A 23,478-nucleotide genomic window follows, 5' to 3' on the forward strand; every position below is an offset into this window, starting at 1 on the left:
GCAAGCTTCTTCATCTCCCAGTACTTACTGCAACCTACATCCTTCTGAATCTGTTTAGTGTATTCATCTCTTGGTCTCCCTCTGTAGTGGGTGGATTATGTGAGAAAGATGTTGTTGAGGCTTGCTAGTGAGCGATCCAGCTTTCATGGAGGGCGTAGGCGGCAGGGGTCTCGAGGATATTTTCATTACATCTTCATAAAATTCTGATGTACAGTATTTGGTACGTAATTACTATTACACATGTATGCATTAAAATGCTGTAATTCTGCTTTATAAATTTTAGGAGGTAAACTCACTTCCCTACTTCACAAATCAGCATTAGAGTGGAACTGGTGGACGGTTACAAAATTTTACTGCTAAAAGAGATCAAAAATGTACCGTAGGTAAGACGGTTGCTATCCCTGCATTAGGGAGGTAATTAGGGCCAGGTTGAGAAGCACTGTCCTGGACGCTAGTTGACTGTTGGTGCACAGGCTGTGAGTAGAAGTGAATGTGTGTGGGTGCGGCAGGTGGTGCAGCTGGGCGCGGGCGCGCTGCCGGCGGGCTCCTCGGTGTCGGTGGTGTCGGTGTCGGGGCCGCGCGAGCTGCACGTGCTGGCGGGGGCGCTGTCCGGCGTGCGGCTGCTGCAGCGCCTGCGCCTGCGCAGCATCGGCAAGGTCGTGCTGCGCAAGGCCGCCCTGCACGCGTACGCCGAGCCGCACGCCATCCTCGAGGTGAGCACTCACCAGCCTCACACTGCTCCTACCAAATTCTCAACGTAGCTCAGAATACTAACTATCTTTATCCGCGAAACCATCTCCCCTACCATCTTCTTGGCAGACACTGGATGATTTCAAAATGAAATTTTCGCTCTGTAAAGAAGTGTGCACTGAATCGGAAACTCCCTGGCAGATTAAAACTGTGTGCTGGACGAGACTCGACCTCCGGACCTCTGCCTTTGTCGGACAAGTGCTCTACAACTGAGGAACCGGAGCACGACACAGAGCTTTATTTCCGCCAGTACCTCATCTCCCACCTACCAATCCTCACAGAAGCTCTCCTGCGAAACTTTCAAGACTACAGTCATCTTCCAGGAGTGCTAGACGAGATTCCTCTTCCATGAATGCTGGTCTTGCAAGTTTCATAGGAGAGCTTCTGTGAAATTTGGTAGGTACGAGACGAGGCACTGGCGGGAGTAAAGCTGGGTCGTGAGTCGTGTTTGGGTAGCTGATTTGGAAGAGCGCTTGCCCGTTAAAGCCACCGATCCCGAGTTCGACTTTCGGTCCGGCACACGATTTTAATCTGCCAGCAAGTTTCACTGGATGACGTGTGTAGCTCGCAATAACGCTATTGTATGGTGTAGTGTGTTGCTGTTGGAAGAAATGTTAACATAAATGAAGTTTCATGATCTATATAAATGACCTGGGTGACCATCTGAGCAGTTCTCTTAGGTTGTTCGCAGATGATGCTGTAATTAACCATCTAGAAAGGTCATCCGAAGACCAGTATCAGTTGCAAAGCGATTTAGAAAAGATTGCTGTATGGTGTGGCAGGCGGCAGTTGACGCTAAATAACGAAAAGTGTGAGGTGATCCACATGAGTTCCAAAAGAAATCTGTTGCAATTCGATTTCTCGATAAATAGTACAATTCTCAAGGCTGTCAATTCAACTAAATACCTGGGTGTAAAAATTACAAACAACTTCAGTTGGAAAGACCACATAGATAATATTGTGGGGAAGGCGAGCCAAAGGTTGCGTTTCATTGGCAGGACACTTAGAATGTGCAACAAGTCCACTAAAGAGACAGCTTACACTACACTCGTTCGTCCTCTGTTAGAATATTGCTGCGCGGTGTGGGATCCTTACCAGGTGGGATTGACGGAGGACATCGAAAGGGTGCAAAAAAGGGCAGCTCGTTTTCTATTATCACGTAATAGGGGAGAGAGTGTGGCAAATATGATACTCGAGTTGGGATGGAAGTCATTAAAACAAATACGTTTTTCGTCGCGGCGAGATCTATTTACGAAATTTCAGTCAGCAACTTTCTCTTCCGAATGCGAAAATATTTTGTTGAGCCCTACCTACATAGGTAGGAATGATTATCAAAATAAAATAAGAGAAATCAGAGCTCGAACAGAAAGGTTTAGGTGTTCGTTTTTCCCGCGCGCTGTTCGGGAGTGGAATGGTAGAGAGATAGTATGATTGTGGTTCGATGAACCCTCTGCCAAGCACTTAAATGTGAATTGCAGAGTAATCATGTAGATGTAGATGTAGGCGCTCCGTCACGATTTCCTCTGCTGTGCCAGCCTCTAGAGCCTCAGAGAAGCACTTCAGACCAAAATTCCCAATTATCAGAGGTAGTCGGAAGTTTCATTTATAACATCTGTATTTGCAGGTAAATGTATGCAGTCGTGGAGTACGCTGAACTCCACACACCGCTAAAGATGTCAATACAACTGATTGATACAGTGGAGTATCGTGCAGTAATCCGCAACAGAGGAAGTGGCGCAGCGGTGCCAGGCCAATTCAGACGGCTAAAGAAAAAAAAATTAATTGCGTAATTTTGTACCCTTGTTTTCGAGTTTATGTTGTAAACTCGGACTACCCTCCAATATTGGTTATACTCCGTTTTCTCTTTCGCCCTACAATTTTGCCTTCCACGGCTCCCTCTAGTACCGTGCGAGTATTACACTGATGTCTTAACAGATCGCCTATTATCCAGTCTCGTCTACTAGATAACGTTTCTCACATATTCCGTTCCTCGTGGATTCTGTGTACGACCACCTCATTTATCAATCCACTATACTTCTGGAACACCACATAACGTTCCGATTCTGCTCTTTCTGGGGCGTTGTATCTCGAATAATAAATAACTCGGCGATTGACAATTGGCAGTGGTCGGCGTCTATGTTGCCAGCTGATACTCAACACGCCACGCCTTCGTGCCACTAATAGTTGGTTTCGCACTGCAAACGAATCTTAAAGCGTTGTTGCATATTATGACGGGAAGGGAAGTTGTGGTCGTATCAGTAAATAAAGCTGCTGCCGTAATTCCACGTAGCTATAGTCGGATTTACAGTAGCTGGCATTTTACAGCTAGCTTGCTGGACCGCTGCCAACACCAATACACAAACGGCAGCCTAGCGTCGTGGCCGTCGTGGCTCCCACTGTCTCGACGCTTCTGCTGCGCTAAGCTTCGCGAGAGGCGCTCCAGAAGGAACGAGATTGGTGTATCGTTTGGTTTGACGTGCCTTACGATGCGCAGTGAAAGTAGTCGAAAGAGTGGCACTGGCGTCACACTACAGAAATCGTACCGAATGTGATTTTTGTAAGAGGTAGAGACTTTTTGAACTTCACATTTCTGACGAGTCAAATAACGAAAAAAAAATGCAAAAACTACCGTTTTCCGAACCTTATACATATCAATCACAATACGATACAACAGTCTGAAAACATCTGTTACCGAGCGAGATACTTTGGTAATCAACGAAAAATAAAAAGTATTTCAATGACTTAAGTAGTTTTGGAGATATGAAGTAATAAGTATGAACTGTTTTCGGGCCGAGGACATTTAACCCTTTTAAAAAGAAAATGGCTTGAATTAAAATTAAGAGGAGTATAAAGATCTAGACTACACTTGAATTTATTTTTTACGTGATTTGTGTGGGGGATAGACATTAAACCGATTTTCTATCGCCGGGTAGAGCTGCAGCACCTGCCTGCAGACAATGCTTCTGGCAACTGGTAATTCTTAGTAACGTTTAAACACTCTCGAAGCAACATAGATGATGCTCAGACGAGTAATTTGATACAAGACACATCAGGTCTCAAATGCCAGGAAACACCCCAAAAATAGATGACAAATGTTGAAGATGTGTCGTCGCCAGGTGACGAACGTCGCCGCACGGGCAGCGGATGGGCTGGGACGTGATTGAGCGATGCAATAATACTTGCATTCGAGCAAACTGTGCAAATTTCGATCATCTTTCGTAAATTTGATCTGCTGTATTCGTAGAAGTTACATAATTATTATCCTCACTGTAACCAAGACAACCCTGTTCTTATTTTGTGTTTCTTTCTTATTGTCCTTTTTTTGTGTACAGACGTGATTTAGTGTTCATTTACCGGTAGGGACGCAATTCGGAAGCTTACATTCATTTACTTGTGACGCAATAACGTAGGTTTTTGTTGTACTGTACTGTGCAATAAACCAGCAGAGACCGAGAGACCGGTAAATAATAAATCTTATGCCACTGTAATCACATAATTGTACACGCAATGAAAAACAAAATACTGTTTGCGAGAGGCAAGACTCGATCCCTGAGCCCCACGCGCTAAAGTCCCGGAGCCTCACCGACGTGAATACTGGGTTGGGTGGGATGATCAGCTGCGACAGAGCGAAGGCCTCATCCGCTGCATGTGCGACGGGGTACGTCATGTAGTGACGTCAGATATGTCATCCACCTTTTGGATATTTTCCGACATTTGCGACCCCACGTGTCGTAATAAATCACGTGCCTCGGCGTCATCTGCGTCGATTCGGGGGTTTGTAAACGATAATAAGAATCAGCCAGTAGAAAGCGGAACGAACTGGCCACTGCCGGCCGAAGTGGCCGTGCGGTTAAAGGCGCTGCAGTCTGGAACCGCGAGACCGCTACGGTCGCAGGTTCGAATCCTGCCTCGGGCATGGATGTTTGTGATGTCCTTAGGTTAGTTAGGTTTAACTAGTTCTAAGCTCTAGGGGACTAAATGACCTCAGCAGTTGAGTCCCATAGTGCTCAGAGCCATTTGAACCATTTGGAACTGGCCACTGGGTGACTGCCGCTGCTCGACGTATGTTGGTTGTTTGTAATGACAGTGTGTGTGTGTGCGCAGGTGAGCGACTGCGGGGTGCTGGTGGTGGAGTCGAAGGCGTGCCAGGGCCTGCGCGGCGCGCTCATCGCGCTGGTGGCGCGCTGCGGCCACGTGCTGCTGCAGGCCGGTGTGTTCGCGCGCCTGCTCGCCCTCGCCGTCGCGCACGTCCCGCACCTGCAGATGCAGTCCAACGCGCTCGCGCTCGACATCAGCGCCGGCCAGGCCACCGTGGTAAGTCGCACCACCACTACGTCTACGTACAACCAGGAACTAACTTTTTGATTTTCGTCATCTCTGATATTTTATGGGTACTGAAGTCCATGTCTCGTTGACTATCACTGTGCGGTATGAAGTTTGTACTGTTCCAGTTACCTGAAAGTCATGGAACCTAATGTTCCGCCGTGGTGCCAGTCACTTGAATTCAGTCGCACGTTCCAAATTTGAGAAAATTGCTTGATCACTAACGTGTCGTCTAATGTGACAGACGCAAGTAGCTATGCCAAGTGTGCTCAGTAACTTGAGCGTGGGCTGCTGCTCTGGTTACCTGCAACCGTCTCTCTTTACCAGTGAAAATGTTCCCACTCAACTGTTGTAATAAGTTAATTTTGTAACACATTATTTTTTTTGGGGGGGGGGGGGGGGGATTATAATTGTTATAATTGCACACGGTTTTTAGTTTGTGCCAACTGCCTTGCCGCAGTGGTGACACTGGCTCCCGTCGGATCAACGAAGTTAAGCGCTGTCGGGCTTGGCTAGCACTTAGAAGGGCGACCGTCCGAGTCTGTGGAACGCTGTTGACAAGTGGGGTGCACTCAGTACTTGTGACGCCAACTGAAGTCCTACTCGACTGAGAAGCAGCGGATCCGACTGGCAACGGGCGGAAGAATGGTGTGCTAATCACATGCCCCCCCCCCCCCCTCCTGTCCGCCCCCGATAGCTGCGTGGTCAGCGCGACAGACTGTCAATCCTAAGGGCCCGGGTTCGATTCCCGACTGCGTCGGAGATTCTCTCCGCTCAGGGACTGGGTGTTGTGTTGTCCTAATCAACATCATTTCATCCCCATCGTCGCGCAAGTCGCCGAAGTGGCGTCAAATCGAAAGACTTGCGCCAGGCGAGCGGTCTCCTCGACGGGAGGCCCTCGTCACACGACATTATTATTATTATGCCCCTCCTCCCCATGTCCTCATCCAGTGACACTTATAGGCTGAGAATGACACGGCGATCGGTCGGTACCGTAGGGCCTTCTGATGCCTGTCCGGACGGAGAGAGAGAGATTTTATTTTGTAATTATATTTACCTTCTTGAGCACTTCGGTACTATTTTTGTATCACGCTACTTCTCCATTGTAATTGTCACTTACGTTGCTTCTCAATTGTAATTGCCACTACATATCGTTCTGGAGCAGTTTCTCTAAGCGAGTTCTTTCCTACATGGGCGTGCACTCTTCATTTCTAAAACACCATTAGCGGAAATGGTGACTGTATAGGCCATGAAAGCCTTCATCGACATTGAATGGTAAATACGGCAGAACATGATGTTCTATATTTCCTGCTATTGCTTTCAATAAGCTTAAACATTCTGTTGGCGCCGAGTCACTCAAACTAGTCAGCCGTAGAAACTTAAACGGAGACAGTAATAGATGTGGATGTTTACTGATCCATAACATAACATTTAAAGTGTAACTTGTAATTCAGAAATTGACAATGTGAATTAAGGTGAGCTATTGGGCAATTTCACTAACATAAACATTTTCCGCAGCTGACTACCGTTATTCCCGACGTTGCCTTCGAGCTGCACTTCACCTGTCGTCGATTTCCTAATACTTATCAATAATACTTGGAGTAATAGTCGCCTATTTTCTAAAACTCGTTTAAAACCTGGATTTCGGTTCTCCAAGGTTTCCTGATACTACTCTCGGCATACATCTCCAATTACTGCTTTATCATGTTTCTCTGCGGAGATATGAACCTGCACGCCTTTCTCTTTTTGCAGCATTTCGAAGTGTTTGTAATACAGTTAGCGTCGTAGTTGGTTGTCCAACTGCGATTAGTCAGACGTCTCGGAAGGGAGGTTTATGAGGGGGACGGGTGGATCGTGCTCATGCCGCCGCTGTCTGCCTGACTCTCTTTCGAACTTCTGACTAGAAACGCGAGAGAGGAAGCAGGGGAGAGAACAAAGGCGGTTCTGTTGTTCAGAAAGTCCGTCACCACTCAGCCCAGATTAGGTGGAATGTTCTGGCTGCGGAGCACAGTGCACGCGGCTCACGCCTCAAGTGCCAGTGGGGCGGCTGGGAGCAGGGCGAAGGAAGGGCGAAGCAGGCACAAATGTCAGGTCTGCTGTCAAGTGTTGCGGAGGGCGGCCACTGGTCACTTCTTATTAGTGCAGAATTTTGCTTCTAGAGACATATTATACACAACGCAGTACTGGCTGTATTTATGAAGATGCATCTTAAGCTTCCCGAATTAAAGTGAAACGTCGGTTCCGTCGTCATCCGTGACGTTTCTTGCGTCATTTCTCACGGCCCCCGCGGGCCGGAATTCACGTGGCGCGCGAGCCGTGTTAGACTGATATTTGGAAAAGAATCGTTTATCGGGAAATCGAGATTAATTCGCGGCAGTATTGCATTCGTAAAACAGTCTTAATAAGAGTCGGAAACCTCACTTCAAAGTTAATGCGGACATTACGCCAACCACAGTGAAGCGCCTCTAAAATATTCCGACCTGTGGAATGAAAAATATAGTGTCACCAGTTAGTGCTCCGTCTGTAACCGGTTACTTGCATCTTCCGCAGACAAAAATGAGTGCCGGCCGAAGTGGCAGTGCGGTTAAAGGCGCTGCAGTCTGGAACCACAAGACCGCTACGGTCGCAGGTTCGAATCCTGCCTCGGGCATGGATGTTTGTGATGTCCTTAGGTTAGTTAGGTTTAACTAGTTCTAAGTTCTAGGGGACTAATGACCTCAGCAGTTGAGTCCCATAGTGCTCAGAGCCATTTGAACAAAAATGAGCCTCCTTAGCCCAGAAGGACCAGGAGCGTATTAAATCTGCGGGATTCAAATAAGATCATGTTTCGAGATTTGTCGGGTTAGACAAAACCACGTACAAATCTACTGCCCAATTTAAGTTAGAATGCGATAGCTATTCATCTCAACCTTCTCTTCTGCAGACTCAGAAATGAAGTGTTAAAATGTTATTTTCTTATTAAGCGTACAAGGGACGTGGCACTGGCTGAGGAACGCATCCTTGTCGAGAGCAGTGGATGAGTACATACCTTGGTTCGAAGATTTCGCGCACCATAGTCGCACAGAAAGTTCTTGATAATCACGCATTGTAATTATATGGGGCATTGTAATTATATGGGGATCGTACACAGTAACATTAATTTTTTTCGAAAAAGGCAAACAAGTAAGCAAAAATCTCATTAAAATTGTGTTTGAGAAGGCTGCAGGAACGGCTAGCTATTTTAATCACTCAACAAAGAGTGCTATGAGCACTATTTCGGAAAGACGAGGAAGAAAATTTATTTTTAGATAATATTGCCAAAAAGGCTGTCAGGGTGTTTGACATAGTTTCCACGTGGCACGTGTTCAATATTGTACATCATCATTATCGTGATACTTCTGCTACGATATATTTTTACCCACTTTTTTTATGAGATTTCCTTCTGCCAGTGTGTGCTCTGGTCAGACCTGTTTTGCTTCGATTGATCCTTTATGAGCCTAACTTCTCCAGCGCTCTAGTGAGAAACTGTCGACTTCGAACGTCTACATTTGTCGAATTAATGCTGGCACTGACATCTCGTTAATATAGTCATCTGGAGACTCTCTAGCTGCACCTTACAAGCCATGCTAGATATGCGTAGTGTTTCGAGCTGCACCACGCCTATCGCACGGTGGCAGTGCACATCTGCGCTCCGACCACTGCAGTGGTCCCCTGCCCTTCCCCGCCGTGCCGACGGCGCAGCTAAGGGCCACTCTACCACTCGGCAGATAATCGGTGTCCCCTGCTGTACCCTGTGCTCGCCCTCCTGCAGGTGAACCTGACGCACGTGCTGATGCCGGAGCTGGCGAAGCACACGTTCCCGTCGCCGGCGGTGGAGGTGCGGCTGCAGGACTGCGAGGTGGTGTCGGTGCGCGAGGAGGCGTTCAGCGCGCTGTCGCTGGGCAAGCTCTCGGTGGTGAACTCGTCGCTGCACGACGTGGCCGCCTCCGCCTTCTCGGACCGCACGCTCATCGACCAGCTGCTGTTCAGCGGCTCCCGCATCCACCGGCTGCGCCGCGGCGCCCTGCTCGCCGGCGTCACCAACCTCACCATCGAGCGCTCCAGGTACAACCCGACACTCACACTGACCCTCGGCAACATGTAGCTCAACTTCGAGCGTTCATCCCTATCAAAATAACACCGTGTGGCAAGTTCTTGTACGCAGTGGCTCCTTCAGCAGTCTCCAAGCAGCAACAGCGTGCTTTCCAAATCTTTCCCTCTTACATTACACCCGAGGGCTGTTATCACTCTTTACTGAATAGAAGCATACTGACTCAGGTTGGTATTCTAGGATATGACCAGCCCTCGAGATGCAATGGTTGACACAACCCCTTACGCTGATTTAAGTATGTATCTACGCCGCTGTATTCTACATGTATGTAGAAGGAAGCAAACAAAATAAAACGCGACAAACTCAGGATGATTAAAAATTACTACTAAATACTGGAAATGATGTCATCGCACTTCCCAAAGAAACTGTTGTCCTATCCTTCTTTCGCATGAGGCATGTCAAGCTCACACATGAATTTCTGAGAACACCAGCACAGGAGTCACTGTAGATCAGTTATGACTGTTGAACATCATATTGTCGAGTGCACAGACTCAAAAGATCTACGGGGATGATCCTATTTCCGCAACTAAATCATTAAATTAACCACAAAAGATTAGCTAGTATGACAAGATCCACTTTCCTCGTCAGAAAATTGAATTTAGTGATACCACTTTCGTAATCTCTTATTTATTCATTGTACTTTTTATTCAACCCCTCTGTTCCTTTATAATTTTGACATCTCAAGAATTTGTTACACAGGTAGAGGAGCACAGCATGATGCCACAGAATGCTCTCCCTCCGAATGCCACAAAAAAACCAGTTATCACATCTCACTGAATTTCTTTTTCTTGGGGGGGGGGGGAGCTAATTTTTCGCTTTCCCCTTATGCAAATGCTTTCTTGCTGTTTCCATGGGAGAGGTCTTTCATCTGTCAAAGTTTGTTCCATTGGTCGTTTTGACGCGCCTTCTCATAGTGACATGCCAAACCTTAAATGACTGTTATCTCCTTTTTGCTTTGTTTTTGGGAATATCGGTCGATCACACTAATCCCTATTCATCCATGCTGATGTTCGCGATCAATTACAGCTATGATGAGAAATGCCTATAGAGTTCAATTAATATGACCAAACACTATGTGTATGTTGTGAGTCAGTGAGTGCTGTGTTGTTTTCTCGCAGGATAGATGAAGTGGAGAGCGGCGCGGTGAACAACACGGTGGCTGTGGTGACGCTGCAGCACAACCACGTAGCTCTGGTGCGGCAGCAGGGCTTCGTGCTGCGCAAGTGGAACCGCCTCAGGGTCGTCAATAACACCTTCGAGCAGCTCGAAGAAGACTCCATCTGGGCTCCCTACCAGACAGTCGCCGGTAAGCAGCCAACATTACGCATTATCCCTCCCGTAAGCGCCATGTTTTCTTTCACTTTCAGTGAAAATTGTGTGTAGGCAGCGTTACAGCGAGCCGGATTTATTTTTGTTTTTTACTGGAGAAGACGCCGTTAAAGTTATTCATTTGGTGCATATCCATTGATTTCAAGCTTTAGCAATACTGCACAGCAACCGACAGTAGTTATACAATGTTTAACATTTCCAGAAATTAAACTACCGGTAACGTGGATTGTACCACCCCCTACAGCCAATGTTCTGAGGACGAATAAAAAATTTATCACATAACAACATCACCATTCCCAGGTAGTGAATTATGATGTTGTTGTCTGCAGGAAAGTACTGCCACTGGCTGGTCATGTGGAAATCCGAAACTACATAGATGGTATTTCGCTTGATGTATGGAATAGAACCTCTCTTCTGATATAAATAAATGCAGGACAAGAACCATAACAAAGGGAGAGATCTCGGCTGTAACCGATTACAAGATCTGCGATGAGTCGCAAATTGGATGGTCATCAAACTCAGTATATGAGAAGGTGAAAGGAACGTCCTGGGCTAGAGGTTTCTGGGAGTTTACAATGCATCTGTAAAGGAAACCGCTCGAAAGACGCTAGTAAGATCAATTCTGCAGTACCGATCAGCTTTCTAGAGTCTTCCTGATGTAGGTATGACTATAGACAGCATAGGAACTCAGAGACACAATGTTAGGTATTGCAACAGGTTAGTAGGGCCCTTACGAAAGTGCACCAGGTGTGCTCGATGAATTTTGTTTGAGTAAGTTTGGAAAATTCGAAGGAAACTCTGTAACAGTTCCGATGCCACCATCATATATGACATGTAGGAATGATGAGAAAAACTTTGGGATGGGACACATATCGAGGTTTAGAAACAAACACTCCATACTCAGAGTCAATGGGGCGACAGACTGAATGGAGTGAACAGGGCGACAGAGTGAACGGAGTGATGGAGTGAACAGGGCAACACAGTGAACAGAGCAACATTGTGAACAGGGCGACAGAGTGAACAGTGTGGACGATACAACGGCGTGCATGGGACGACAAAGTGAACAGAGTGAAATAGTGAACGGGGCAATGGAGTGAAAGGGGCGACGGAGCGAACAGGGCTACGGAGTGAAGAGGGCGATGCAGTGAACGGGGTGACGCAGTGAATAGGGCGACAGTGTGGATGGGGCGACAGTGAGGTGATGGAGTGAGCAGAGTGACAGAGTGAAACAGTGAACGGGGCGGCGGAGTGAACGGGGCGGCGGAGTGAACTGGGCGACATAGTGAACGGTGCGACACAATGAACAGGGCGACTGGGACGAGGAGTGAATGGAGCAAATGAGTGAATGGGGCAACGGAGCGAATGGGGTGGCAGTGCGAACAGGGCGACAGAGTGAATGAGGCGACAGAGCAAAGGAGGCGACTGTGTGTATAGGGCCACTGTATCCTCTACCATGCATGGTACAGAGGATTTTGCAGTAAATAGACCGAGGTATAATAAGAGAGAGAATATAAACCGTTACTTTACCTTCGTTAGTGTGCTCACGGAATAGGACAGAAAGTCGCTAATGCTGATACGAAGCAGTATCCAGTACAAACTATGCAGTGGCTCGCAGACTATACTCGTAGATTTAGGTGGGGGGATGCCACGATAGCAAACTGTGGGCGTGCCGTGCATGTGGCTTTATGTGTGTACGGCAGGTGCACCAGTGTCGGAGCTGCGTTTCTCGGAGAACCGGCTGGGCGCGGTGTCGGCGGGCGGCCTGCGGTGGCTGGGGGCGGCGGCGGCCGGCGTGGGCTCCAAGACGGCGGCGGGCAACGTGCTGGAGGGCACGCCGTGCCGCTGCGACCTGCTGGGCGAGGAGGCGGCGGCGTGGGCGGCGGACGCGCTGCTGTGCCGGCCGGCGGCGCCGCTGCTGGCGCGCTGCCTGCGCCCCAGTGCGCTGCCGGGGGCGGCGCCGCAGCCCGCGCTCTCGCTCGCCAACTTCACGGCCGCCGTCTGCGGGGGCGGCGACGTGCTCGTCTGCCAGGACGCGCCCGCCGTGCTCGCCAACGCCGACGGCGAGGTCAGTACCGCCCTTTCATTTCCGAAGCCGAGGCACGGTCTCAGTCGAAATTATCCGGTATTACCTACTTCGCCTACATTATGTGCGCGAAACATTCGTAAGAATAATCAACACCTATAGATTTCTTTCTTCCATTATCTCACTAAAGAGATTCGCTTCTGCCCACTTGACATTTGACCTTACGTCCTCCCCCGGTAGCTGAGTGGTCAGCGCGACAGAATGTCAATCCTAAGGGCACGGGTTCGATTCCAGGCTGGGTTGGATATTTTCTCCGCTCAGGGACTGACTGTTGTGTTGTCCTATTCTTAATCATTTCTTCCCCATCCACGCGCAAGTCGCGGAGCCGAAGTGGCGTCAAATCGAAAGATTTGCACCCGGCGAACGGTCTGCCCGACGGGAGGCCCTAGTCACAAGACATTTACGTTTATTTTATGTGATCTAATCACTTCCTCGGTTATCAGAATCACGCTTGTCCCTGGAACTAGATGGGTGGGAACTGGTGACACCTGACACCACGTTCGGTTCGTGATGACGTAATGTGGCGTGTGACGTCATACGCTCTCAAAGAGAAATAAAGCAGAACACTGACGATATTCATTTCGGCTTCAAGTTATTTTTTCGAATACCTAACCAGTGTTAATAAAAAATTGTTGCGAGGTACTGACCTGTAGCGTCGCCTAGGGATTAGGTTAGGTTCAAAGGTAACTGAGATATGTTTTAGCGATAGCAACGAATGTCACGTTATGGCAGCTATAATTCCTGTTGTGGCGCTTATTTTATGGACATTGTATCTCAATGGAAGTATTATGTCCGGTTTTTCGATGACGTCAAAGGTCAATGCAGAGACGTGATATCATATGGTTCAATATTTTGAGCTTACGGAATTTCATTATTTGCGCACTCAAAACCATTTTATGTGAACGCTCAACATATCCAAACATTTTACCGCTCTGTGGGGTACAATGCAGTGTGAGCACATTTCTGTGTAATACTATCAAGTGCTTACACGTACTACGTGTATGACTGTGATGAATCTTTGTGCGGCGTGGTAATGCCGATAATTCTGGAAGGATGGAAAGGAAAAGATTGTAAATTCAGAACTGGTACATGATCTAATCCTTTCACTTTACATCTTCCAATATCTTCTATCAATTTACAATTCTGGAAACGAATTGGAGTGTAGGTATCGTTCTCCCCTGCACCTCCCGAAATTTTCCTCATTTCGGTGCGTTGCGAGATTTGTCACCCTTGCATATTGGAAGAGGTTGTGCAAGCGCAGGCAGAGAGTTCATTTTTCGTACGAGTATAAGAAGAAAAGATGTGGAAAACATGATTTCGGTTTCTACAGGTTTGTGGTTTACTAATGGATCTGATTGTTTAAAGACTCCAACTCCCATGTATACAAGAGCTTCAACCTTCTGATTTCTTTTTAAATGAGTTAATGTGCTGAATATTTTACGTTAAGCATGTAACTATGTACAAAGTCTTTTGGAAGTTGCCAAGTGCTGTCGTTCTTAAATATTGCATTTTGGCACCATGACTTAAGCTACCTCAAGATATATACACAATTTGTAACTTTAATACTTGGGTTACTGTGATAAATCTTTGACATAGGGTTACACCTGTTACCGAGTAGATTATGACAGGATTTTAAATTTTTAGATTCGATCAGTAATTATACGAAATACTGAAAGTCAATCTTTTGTTGCCGGTTGAAGCCGTAGATTGGTAAACTGTAACTCACGTCTCAGATCATGAAACTGATTAGCCGTTTAGCAATACAATAACAGATCTCCTGGAGGATCTAGACGACTTGTCTCATGGAACAATAGTCCACATTTTCCAGCCATACACGAGGACACTGTAGAGAAGGCTCTTAATAAATCTGTTCATGTAAGCAGCACGTTTTTGTTGTGGAGTTCTGGTCGTTATGTCAGCTGAGCTTTTGCCGTGAGTGAGTGGTTGTGGGGTGCCCGCAGGAGTCGGGTCGGCGCAGCACGCTGGTGCTGGCGCTGGTGCTGGGGGCGGCGGCGGCGGGGGCGGCGGCGGTGTGCGGCGGCGCGTGGCTGCGGCGCAAGCGGCGGCGGCTGCCCGCCTGCCTGGCCGCGCTGATGTCTCGCCGCCTCGACTCCGGCGCGGGGGCGGCGGGGGCGGGCGCGCGCCAGGCCGGCGACGGCTCGCCGGGCCACGAGTACGCCGAGCTGCAGCCGCAGGCGGCCGGCACGGGCCCGGGGCCGCCGGGGGCGGGGGCGGACGACGACGCGCTGCTGCCGGCCGAGGACAAGTGGACGCAGACGCTGCCCGAGGAGCTGACGCAGGAGCTGCTGCAGACGCTGCGCGACAAGCTCGACGACCCCGACAACTACAGCGAGGCGCGCGACATGATCGAGCACCTCTACGACCTCATCAAAGTGGAGGAGAGCGGCGCCGAGGAGCGCGAGACGTGAGTTTACACACTACTATCATTCCTTACCACTACGGTATTACGCCATCTTCCCGATTTTCGCCCCCACGCACTTAACTGGATTTTAGTGTATGTCCGTGTTCACGTTATGCACAGTGTCAGGGAATACAACAAACAGTATGCTTCGATAAGGACCTTGTTAGTATACGCTGAAAAGAAAACGACGTTACTGTTTTTAAATGGCATTTTACCTAGTTAACCAGTAATAAAATTAGCTTATGTGACGTATTCTGTAGATGTGATTGAACTATAAATAGGTTATGAACAGACCACATGCCTGCCAAAGAATAACTCCTCTCCGTTACTACTGTCCACTTGAAGACATTGCACATTTTTAGTGAAGCTGGGTATAACAGACAAATGACGTAACTCAAAAATTATTCGTCGCTTTTCACTCTGGTCGGCTCTAATTCATTTCAACTCTTAGCCGTGCAATTGTCGCTCTCGTTGTTGTCGTTATCTCACTGCGAAGACTGGTTTGATGCAGCTCTCCCTGCTTCTCTTTCTTCTCAAGTCTCTTCATCTCCAAGTAACTACTTTCAACTTATGTCCTTCTGAATGTGCTTACTGTATTCATCTCTGTCTCCCTCTACGATTTTTAGCCCCCGCCCCCTCCCCAGAGACACTCACTTCCCTTCAGTGATAAGCTCGTTGATGCAGCGGTTCTAGGCGCTTCAGTCCTGAACCGCACTGCTGCTACGGTTGCAGTTTCGAGTCTTGCCTCAGGCATAGATGCGTGTGGTGTCCTTAGGTTAGTTAGGTTTAAGTAGTTCTAAGTCTAGGGGACTCATGACCTCAGATGTTAAGACCCATAGTGCTTAGAGCCATCTGAACCATATAATCCCTTGATGTTTCAGAATGTGCCCAATCAACTGATCCCTTAACACTTAAGTCGGTATTTGATGTAAACAAATGTCTCTTCTTCAAAAACGCTTTCCTTGCCATTGCCACTCTACATTTTATATCCTCTCTACTTCGACCATCATCAGTTATTTTGCTCCCCAAATAGCAAAACTCATCAACTGCTTTCGGTGTCTCATTTCATAATCTAATTTCCACAGCATCAGCTGATTTAATTCGACTACATTCCATTATCCTCGTTTTGCTTTTGTTGATGTTCATCTTATATCCTCTTTTCAAGACACTTTCCATGCCGTTCAACTGCTCTCCCAAGTCCTTTGCTGCCTTAATTATGTTTTTTAATACGGTTTTCGTTGCTTTACTTTACAGTGAGCCTTCGCCTAGTTTTAGTTTTCCCCAGTTTGCCTAGTTTGCGTTTCTTCCAATTCCCTAGGTTTTTTCCCTAGTTTGCGTTTCTTCCAATTCCCTAGGTTTTTTCCGTTTGTCTAGTTTCTGTTTTTTTTTTTCGATTTCTTTTGTCTGTTTGCGGTTTGATTTCAGGTTTTCGCGTTTGCCCACTTTGCCTTTTTTTCAGTTTGCCAGTTCTTTCACTTTACTCTGTCTCCATAGTTTTGCGATTTTTTCTTTTCAGTTTTTTTGTTTTCCCTCGTTTGCGTTTTTTTCCGTTTGCCTAGGTTGCAATTTTTTCAGTTTTTTTCTCTTTGCCTAGTTTCCGCTTTTTACGGTTGCGTACTTAGCGTTTTTCATTTTCTTGCATTCGCTTAGCTTGCCTTTTTTTTAGTTTTTTTCTTTCGCCTCGTCTGCGTTTTCGCAGTTTTTTTCCTCTTTTGCCTAGTTTCCGTTTTTTTCCCAATTTTATCCGTTTGCCTAGTCTGCAGTTTTGTCAGTTTTTTCATGTTCGCCGACTGTATGCTTTTTCAGTATCATCCGTTTGCGTAGTTTGCGGTTTTTTCGTTCATGTTTCTTCCGTTTGCTTAGTTGGCGATTTTATCAGTTTTTTCACGTTCTCCGATTGTATGGTTTTCAGTATCATCTGTTTGCGTAGTTTGCTTTTTTTTCTTTCAAGTTTCTTCCGTTTGCGTATTGGCAGTTTCATGAGTTTTTTGAGTTTGCCTTTATATTGTGTCATTAGGTCCCTCGTGACGTCGCATTCGGGAGGAAGACGGTTCAATCCCGCGTCCGGCCATCCTGATTTAGGTTTTCCGTGATTTCCCTAAATGACTCCGGGCAAATGCCGGGATGGTTCCTCTGAAAGGGCACGGCCTACTTCCTTCCCCATCCTTCCCTAAACCGATGAGACCGATGACCTCGCTGTCTGGTCTTCTTCCCCAAACAACTCAACCCTTGTGACGTAGTTAATTATGGAGAGGGGGGGGGGGAAACTGTTGTTGGTGTTGTCTCGTGTTTGGAAGCGTGGAGTGAGGCTGTGCCGGCGCGGTGTTGCAGGGGCGAGGTGATCCGGCGGTCGGCGCGCGGCGCGACGCGCAGCACGGGCACGCGGGCGCCGTCGCCGCCGGTGGGCGCGGCGGTGCGCGTGTGCGGCGAGTACCTGGAGCCGCGCGACCGCTCCCCGGACCAGCACCTGTACGCCGAGCTGCCGCCCGCCGCGGGCGCGCCCGCCGCCGCCGCGCTCTGCGAGTACGCCGAGCCGCGCGACAGCCACCGCCACGCCGCCCACCACGTCTACTGCGAGCTGCCCGCCAACATGGCAGACCGACCGCTGCCTTCCACGCCCTCCACCCGCTGACACCGTCCGGCGCTGTACCACTCCGCCTCGCCGAGACAATTCGTCGTCCGGTCGTCCTCGACCACCGCGACTGCCCGGACACTACAATAGCGTCCGCAATCGTCGCTCCAGTAGAGCGCGACCACATCCTTCACTGGGGGGCAATAATTTCACACACCGGCGGAGCCAGAACCGCGCCCTCGGCGGTGACGTCACCGTCGTACTCGGCGCATCCCTCAGCGCCGTTCGTCGACGCCCGGAACGGCGCTGCGATTGCGGAAGTGTCCGAGAGTGGAGCGACCACTTGTTGTTGCCGTCTTTCCGGTACCTCTATCCGACACTCGTCTTCCACAGCAGGGCAGCGGGACTGCGTGCACCGTTTACTGTGATCGTCCGTCGTCCAGTGGAGTGACGCTGGGAGTGTCGCGTAGTGTTCCTATGTGTACGAAGACTTCTTTTTGTGGCAGCCTGTTGCGCCGCACGTCCTTTGCATTAAGACTGTGAGGCGGCGCACGAAGCGCCGCCGTCCTTTAGCTGACTGTGATATGTTTTTAAGTGTCACCACTACCCGTGTTCGCGGACATCTGTTATCGCTCGTGTACCGCCTAATGCAGTGCCTGTGTTTTCAGAGCTGTGCTTCCCATGTCGAGGAGCACGTACGATCGTTTCTTTCCATTGTGATTCTAAAAGCGTAAGAAGATAATCGTGCGGCTACAACTGGCGGAGAACGAAATCGTCCGAAGTGGTACAGAAGTTGCTCTATGTGAAGTTATTCTCGTCAACATTTCCTTCGTTTTGTTTAAAATGTTTAAAAGAAATATCGGTGTAAATTATTTTCTCACTATAGCACAGAAAGTGTTTACTTCGAAATTTTGTTCTCCGTCGCAACCTAGCCATTTTCTGTTGGGGAATGTGTGTTGTATGTCGGAGGTTGTAAGAGTTTCCTTATTCAGAGTTATCAATGTCTTTCACGAATAACGAGGTTATTTCAGTTCGCAGTGTCACGTGTGTATCAAAGTAAATTACCGAGCGTCCTGTCCTCTGATGCGTAGGTGTGGTTCTGACTGATGTGCAGCAAACAACGAACAATGCATTGCATAATGTCTTGCATTTCCGTTTGTATATAAATAAATTCATATATATATATATATAAATATAACATGCCATTCTTGCAGCAATAAAACATTTTTATGTGTAAAAATTACATGTTCACTTTCTCTGAAACGTCACTAAACTGGGTTATATTCAGGTAGCACCTTTCCATCTGGTTTCGTCGTTGTCAAGTATAACAGCGGCACACGCTATTCTGCTTCCTGTATCTTTGGTATATCAGTGTCTCCTGTAGCCGAAGGAAAGACCTGCCCGTTGCATCTTTCACTCGAGTCATCTGGCTACGCACTTGGCACACCGCTATACGAGTCGTCAGGCACGAGGTGATGAGACGCCTATTGCTTTAATGAAGCAACTCCTTAACTCGGTCGACTAGCGACCTTAACGAGCTTTAATTACGTAAGGAGAACGTAATTGCAAGAAGAGCGAGTGCTATTTGGTGGCCTCATCCTAGCCGCCACAAAATGACATTTGCGGTGGAAGGAACGGAAGCAGCCTAGTCTACACTTCTTTTCACCAAAGACGAAACATATAATCAGGCCTGTCTCCAATTAAATTGCTCTTCTTGGCATTAAAAACTTAACTCTCCTTCCCGTGTTGATGCACGTATTATCTGCCCCAAATAAATGTGATATGAAAATACCTTACTCTCCGCCATATTTTGCCGTGTATCTAAAAAGAAAACTATTTTACAGACATATGCGGTTTATTTATTTCATTGTTTCCGATTCTGAAATAATTACGATATTATTAAAATGTTAACACCCGACTACTTTGTGAGTGTCCTGCTTCAGTTTCCACCAATGGCTTGCTACAAGCACTCGTGTAACATTGAACAAGTTGAAAGGTGACTTATTTCATAGTATATTGTTACAATCAAATTTTTTTGAAAAACTCTTTAACGATGAATCTTTGCCTCATTATGATCTACCGAATAGATTTTTAGATAATCAGACTCAGTGTAACTAATCAGTTTACTATTCGCACGCTCCATTACTTAACTTCATTGTTACGGCCTCTTACGCTGAAACACATGTCTACACAAGCAACATTTTAGATGTCAACCATTTCGTAATTTCTCTACATCGCTAATCTGAACTTACCGGGAGCTAAGGTTTATCGCAATGTATGCTTTTTCTGTTCTGCTCGCTTAATTGCCTGCGCCCTTGCGTTGCTGGACACAAGTGTACACAATCATATTCACTACATGCAGGAAGAAGTTTAAAACAAGTAATGGCGCGACACTGGCTATCGCGTGCTAACAGTAACTGTTGGATTGGCCAGAGATGAGTGGAGATGAATAGTTGGGTGCTTAGACGGAAAGCTGAAATTGTTAGAAGCACACGTGATCTGACTGACACTAGGTGTTTACTTAACTTGATTCATCAGGTCCGAGAGAGTCCCTTGAACAGACTAGTCGTCATAAATGAACACATATTGGGGTCTGTCTAGTGTGGCACTGATACTGCAGGACACCACAGTGACAATGAGTCAATGCTATACTTAACGGTATGACGAAGTCAACATGGAATAAGTAGGCAATCATAAAACTGCTTTCTAACAGTGTTATCAGTATTAATGGTCGCTATGACACTCATTTAGCCAATATTAAAGGAATGTAGTGTATTAGTCGATCAGTGGCAATTTACCCAACCACAAACAATTTGTTGGTAGATTCCTCTCGATCCTAAGATATTTTCGCCTGTAGCAATGCTTTGCACAAGCTAAAAATTCCAAGCTGCTCTCTGATTCGGATTCTTAGTGAAGTTGGAGCCTCCCCCTCTAGTTGGCACTGTAGATGGGTTTGCAGGGAGCAGAAAGATTAAACTATAGAAGCTTATCCAGGAACACTAGCGTCTTGACACGCGATCGTTCATAAAATAACTCGCTGCTGATACTTAGGCCCTCTTGTCCAAGCGTGAATATAACACCTGACTTTCTCGTTGGCGTAAATCTACTGAATAATTTGGTATAGTATCTTTTGATAGGATCTTCCGTTTTCACCGGGGGTCATGGAGGAGCATCTGAAGCTGAAGAATATCAGTAACAAGCCCTAAACAGAATTTTTGTTTTGTAAAGGAAACCATGGTCTCTAGTTGGCTGTAACATTCTTTTTAACTGTGCGGCTTACTATCGACCACGTTTTCATTTACAAAATTTTTAGAGGCTGTGGCTCCACACAAAAGCATAATTAGAATTTTCGCAAATGCAGTGAGTGAAATTCACGAAATAAAAAGGAATTGCATCAGGGAATAACATACAGTGAAAAGTCTTTGAATCCGATTAGGACACAAAAAAAGAAGACAGCTTCCGCCTGTGCTTTGTTCTCGAATCCTGCCGTGTCTTTTTCGGGCAGCGAACGCTGTGGAACCTCGTGACTACAACCTTATCCAGGATGCTCCTTAGAAGGAGCGCTGTGTCCAGAAGAAAAGAGCCGAACGAGCCATGCCTCTCTTCGGCGAAAAGGTGTCGGCCGAATATGGCTGAAACCTTACGGCAGGGACAATTTTGACTGAAGTACTTGTAGACCAAAGTTTTGCAGAGCATGCAGGCCTTCAACATGAACAGGCGACAAAGTTGATTGCAAAAACATGTCATAAGCTTCATTATTTGAAATTTATGGGGTCGTATAACAAGCTGGGTGACCTGGTTCACAGATGGTGGGGAAAGCAATGACACACTATCTCCAACAGATTACTAAAATGCTGCACTGTTCACTACCCACTGTTTTCATGGCTGCCTTACTCTACTGTTACATCTATACGTGTATTTCGTAAGCCAGTTCTTTACCGTCCATTCACTAATGGTGCACTAAATCGCGAGACGTTTGTAGGGTTGCTTCGCTCTCCTATAAATTTTAACAGTAAACTTCCGTGTGGTGTACAACGCTTCTAGTAGCGTCTGCCATTGCGTTTGGCTGGAGGTTTCCTCGCCGCTTTCGCGCTTACTATTTACTTGATTTGTTTATCGTATGGCACTACATATACAAAGATTACGAAACTATTATATGTCAAAATTTAAACATAGCTCTCCAGCATAAAATAACACAAATGACAACAGCTATATACGAATATCAAGGTATTTTATGTATTTTATCACATTACTCGGCGCTGTCAGGAAATCTTCGAAATCCTTGTAGGCACGAGAGGGACATGTTGATAAAAGATGAGCAACTAACTGTCTGTCGTTCCCATGGTGATGAAGATGCTGTTCAGGGTAGTCCAAATTGTCCGAGGACGGTCGAATCCAGGGGGTTTCTTCTAGGTGCAAAGAAGTTTCAGGCATTGTGGAGGACATTTTTGTTGGCAGCAGCGTTTCCATTCATCGATGGTATTGAATTCAGTTTCCATAAGTGTCCTGGCTGTGATGAGAGTGGGGTGTGTGAATCTTAGTTTTTTTCGCCCCGAAAGGAATACACCGTTCCATATTTGAAGGTCGGTGTTATCAGCAATCTTCTGGTATTCACGCAATAGCGCGCTCTTCCGTTTGATATCAGGAGGTGGACTGTGGATCACGATAGGTAACCAGTATGTGGGAGTACATCGTATTGACCCATTAACAGTGCGCATGGCCTCGTTAAGTGGTAAGTCTATCCTAGCTACGTGTGGACTATTAAACCAGAGAGGCGCACAGTACCCTGTGCTGAGTATGCCAATGCGAGTACTGATGGCCGATGAGTGCCTGCAGACGATCCCCGACGTTTGCCACAGAGATTATGGAAGACGTTATTTCCGCTTTTGAGCTTAGCAGATATTTGTGTCAGTTGCTCCTTAAAAGAAAGTGTCCTATCTAAATTGGGGCCGAGGCATTTTGGATGCATGTTATGATGAAGTTTGTCTCCCTCGAAACCGACATCGAATACTCTGGGCGTCAATATATTGGACAGATGAAAACTTCTGTTTTATTTGAGTTTGGTTGTACACTCCATTTACGGAATTATTGGTTTCATATGTTTACATTAGAAGTTAGGATTTTTTCAGTTGTTTTCAAAGGTTCTGTTTTGGGTAGCTATGGCCCAATCGTTCACATAGCCAAATTTTCTGGACAGTGTTGGATATATTAAACAAGACATGGGCAAGGACGGATCCCTGAGGTAAGCCACTATTCATAACTTTTGGACAGCTAATATTTTTCCTGTAGTTACTACAGATGTCCTGCCAGCTAGCATGTTGTCAATTACTTTGCGTGGGACAATTTCTAACAATTTATATAAAGTAGTCCATGCCTCCAAACCGTGTTATATGCTGCACTTAGATAAACGAAAGCAATAGATGTTTTCTGCTTCATTTAGTATCCTGCTTCAATAAATGAGCTTAAAGATAAGACTTGACATGTGCAGCTCAGTCCTGGTCGGAATCCAGCTTGCTCAATAGGAAGGTTCTGAGAGATGACTGGACTAATCCGATTGTATAGAATTCTTTCAAGGAAATTATAAACAGTGTGATTGGGCGATAGTTCTTAGGCTGGTCTGATGCCGTGCCGCGATTTAGTATTGCTATGATTTTTGATTGTTTCATTTTATGCGGGACTGAATCCGATATCATTAGGCCAGGGAAGGCATCCGCCAGTCATTTTGTAGTTCCCACGACCCGAAGAAGAAATTTTGGATGGATTCCATCATTTCCCAGTTCCTTTCCAGGTTTTAGAATTCCAAGGGCAGCAGAAATTTCAAATACAGATAAAGTTCTTGAGAACTCAGATTATTCATTAGTGTTCTTTTT

General features: G+C 46.8%; 1 protein-coding gene across 1 annotated transcript in view; it reads left to right on the top strand.

Moving 5' to 3' along the window:
* LOC126481959 (uncharacterized) overlaps positions 1 to 18,848 on the top strand; it is a 72,323-nt gene extending 53,475 nt beyond the window's left edge. The window contains exons 2-8 of the mRNA XM_050105922.1: positions 510 to 713; positions 4,855 to 5,064; positions 8,864 to 9,156; positions 10,321 to 10,508; positions 12,232 to 12,596; positions 14,762 to 15,039; positions 17,368 to 18,848. Of these exons, the coding sequence (XP_049961879.1) occupies positions 510 to 713; positions 4,855 to 5,064; positions 8,864 to 9,156; positions 10,321 to 10,508; positions 12,232 to 12,596; positions 14,762 to 15,039; positions 17,368 to 17,668 (1,839 nt within the window). The 3' untranslated portion in view covers positions 17,669 to 18,848. The remainder of the gene's footprint in view (positions 1 to 509; positions 714 to 4,854; positions 5,065 to 8,863; positions 9,157 to 10,320; positions 10,509 to 12,231; positions 12,597 to 14,761; positions 15,040 to 17,367) is intronic.
* The last annotated feature ends 4,630 nt before the right edge of the window (positions 18,849 to 23,478 follow it).

Source organism: Schistocerca serialis, chromosome 5 (assembly GCF_023864345.2).
Source record: "Schistocerca serialis cubense isolate TAMUIC-IGC-003099 chromosome 5, iqSchSeri2.2, whole genome shotgun sequence".
NCBI lineage: Eukaryota > Metazoa > Arthropoda > Insecta > Orthoptera > Acrididae > Schistocerca > Schistocerca serialis.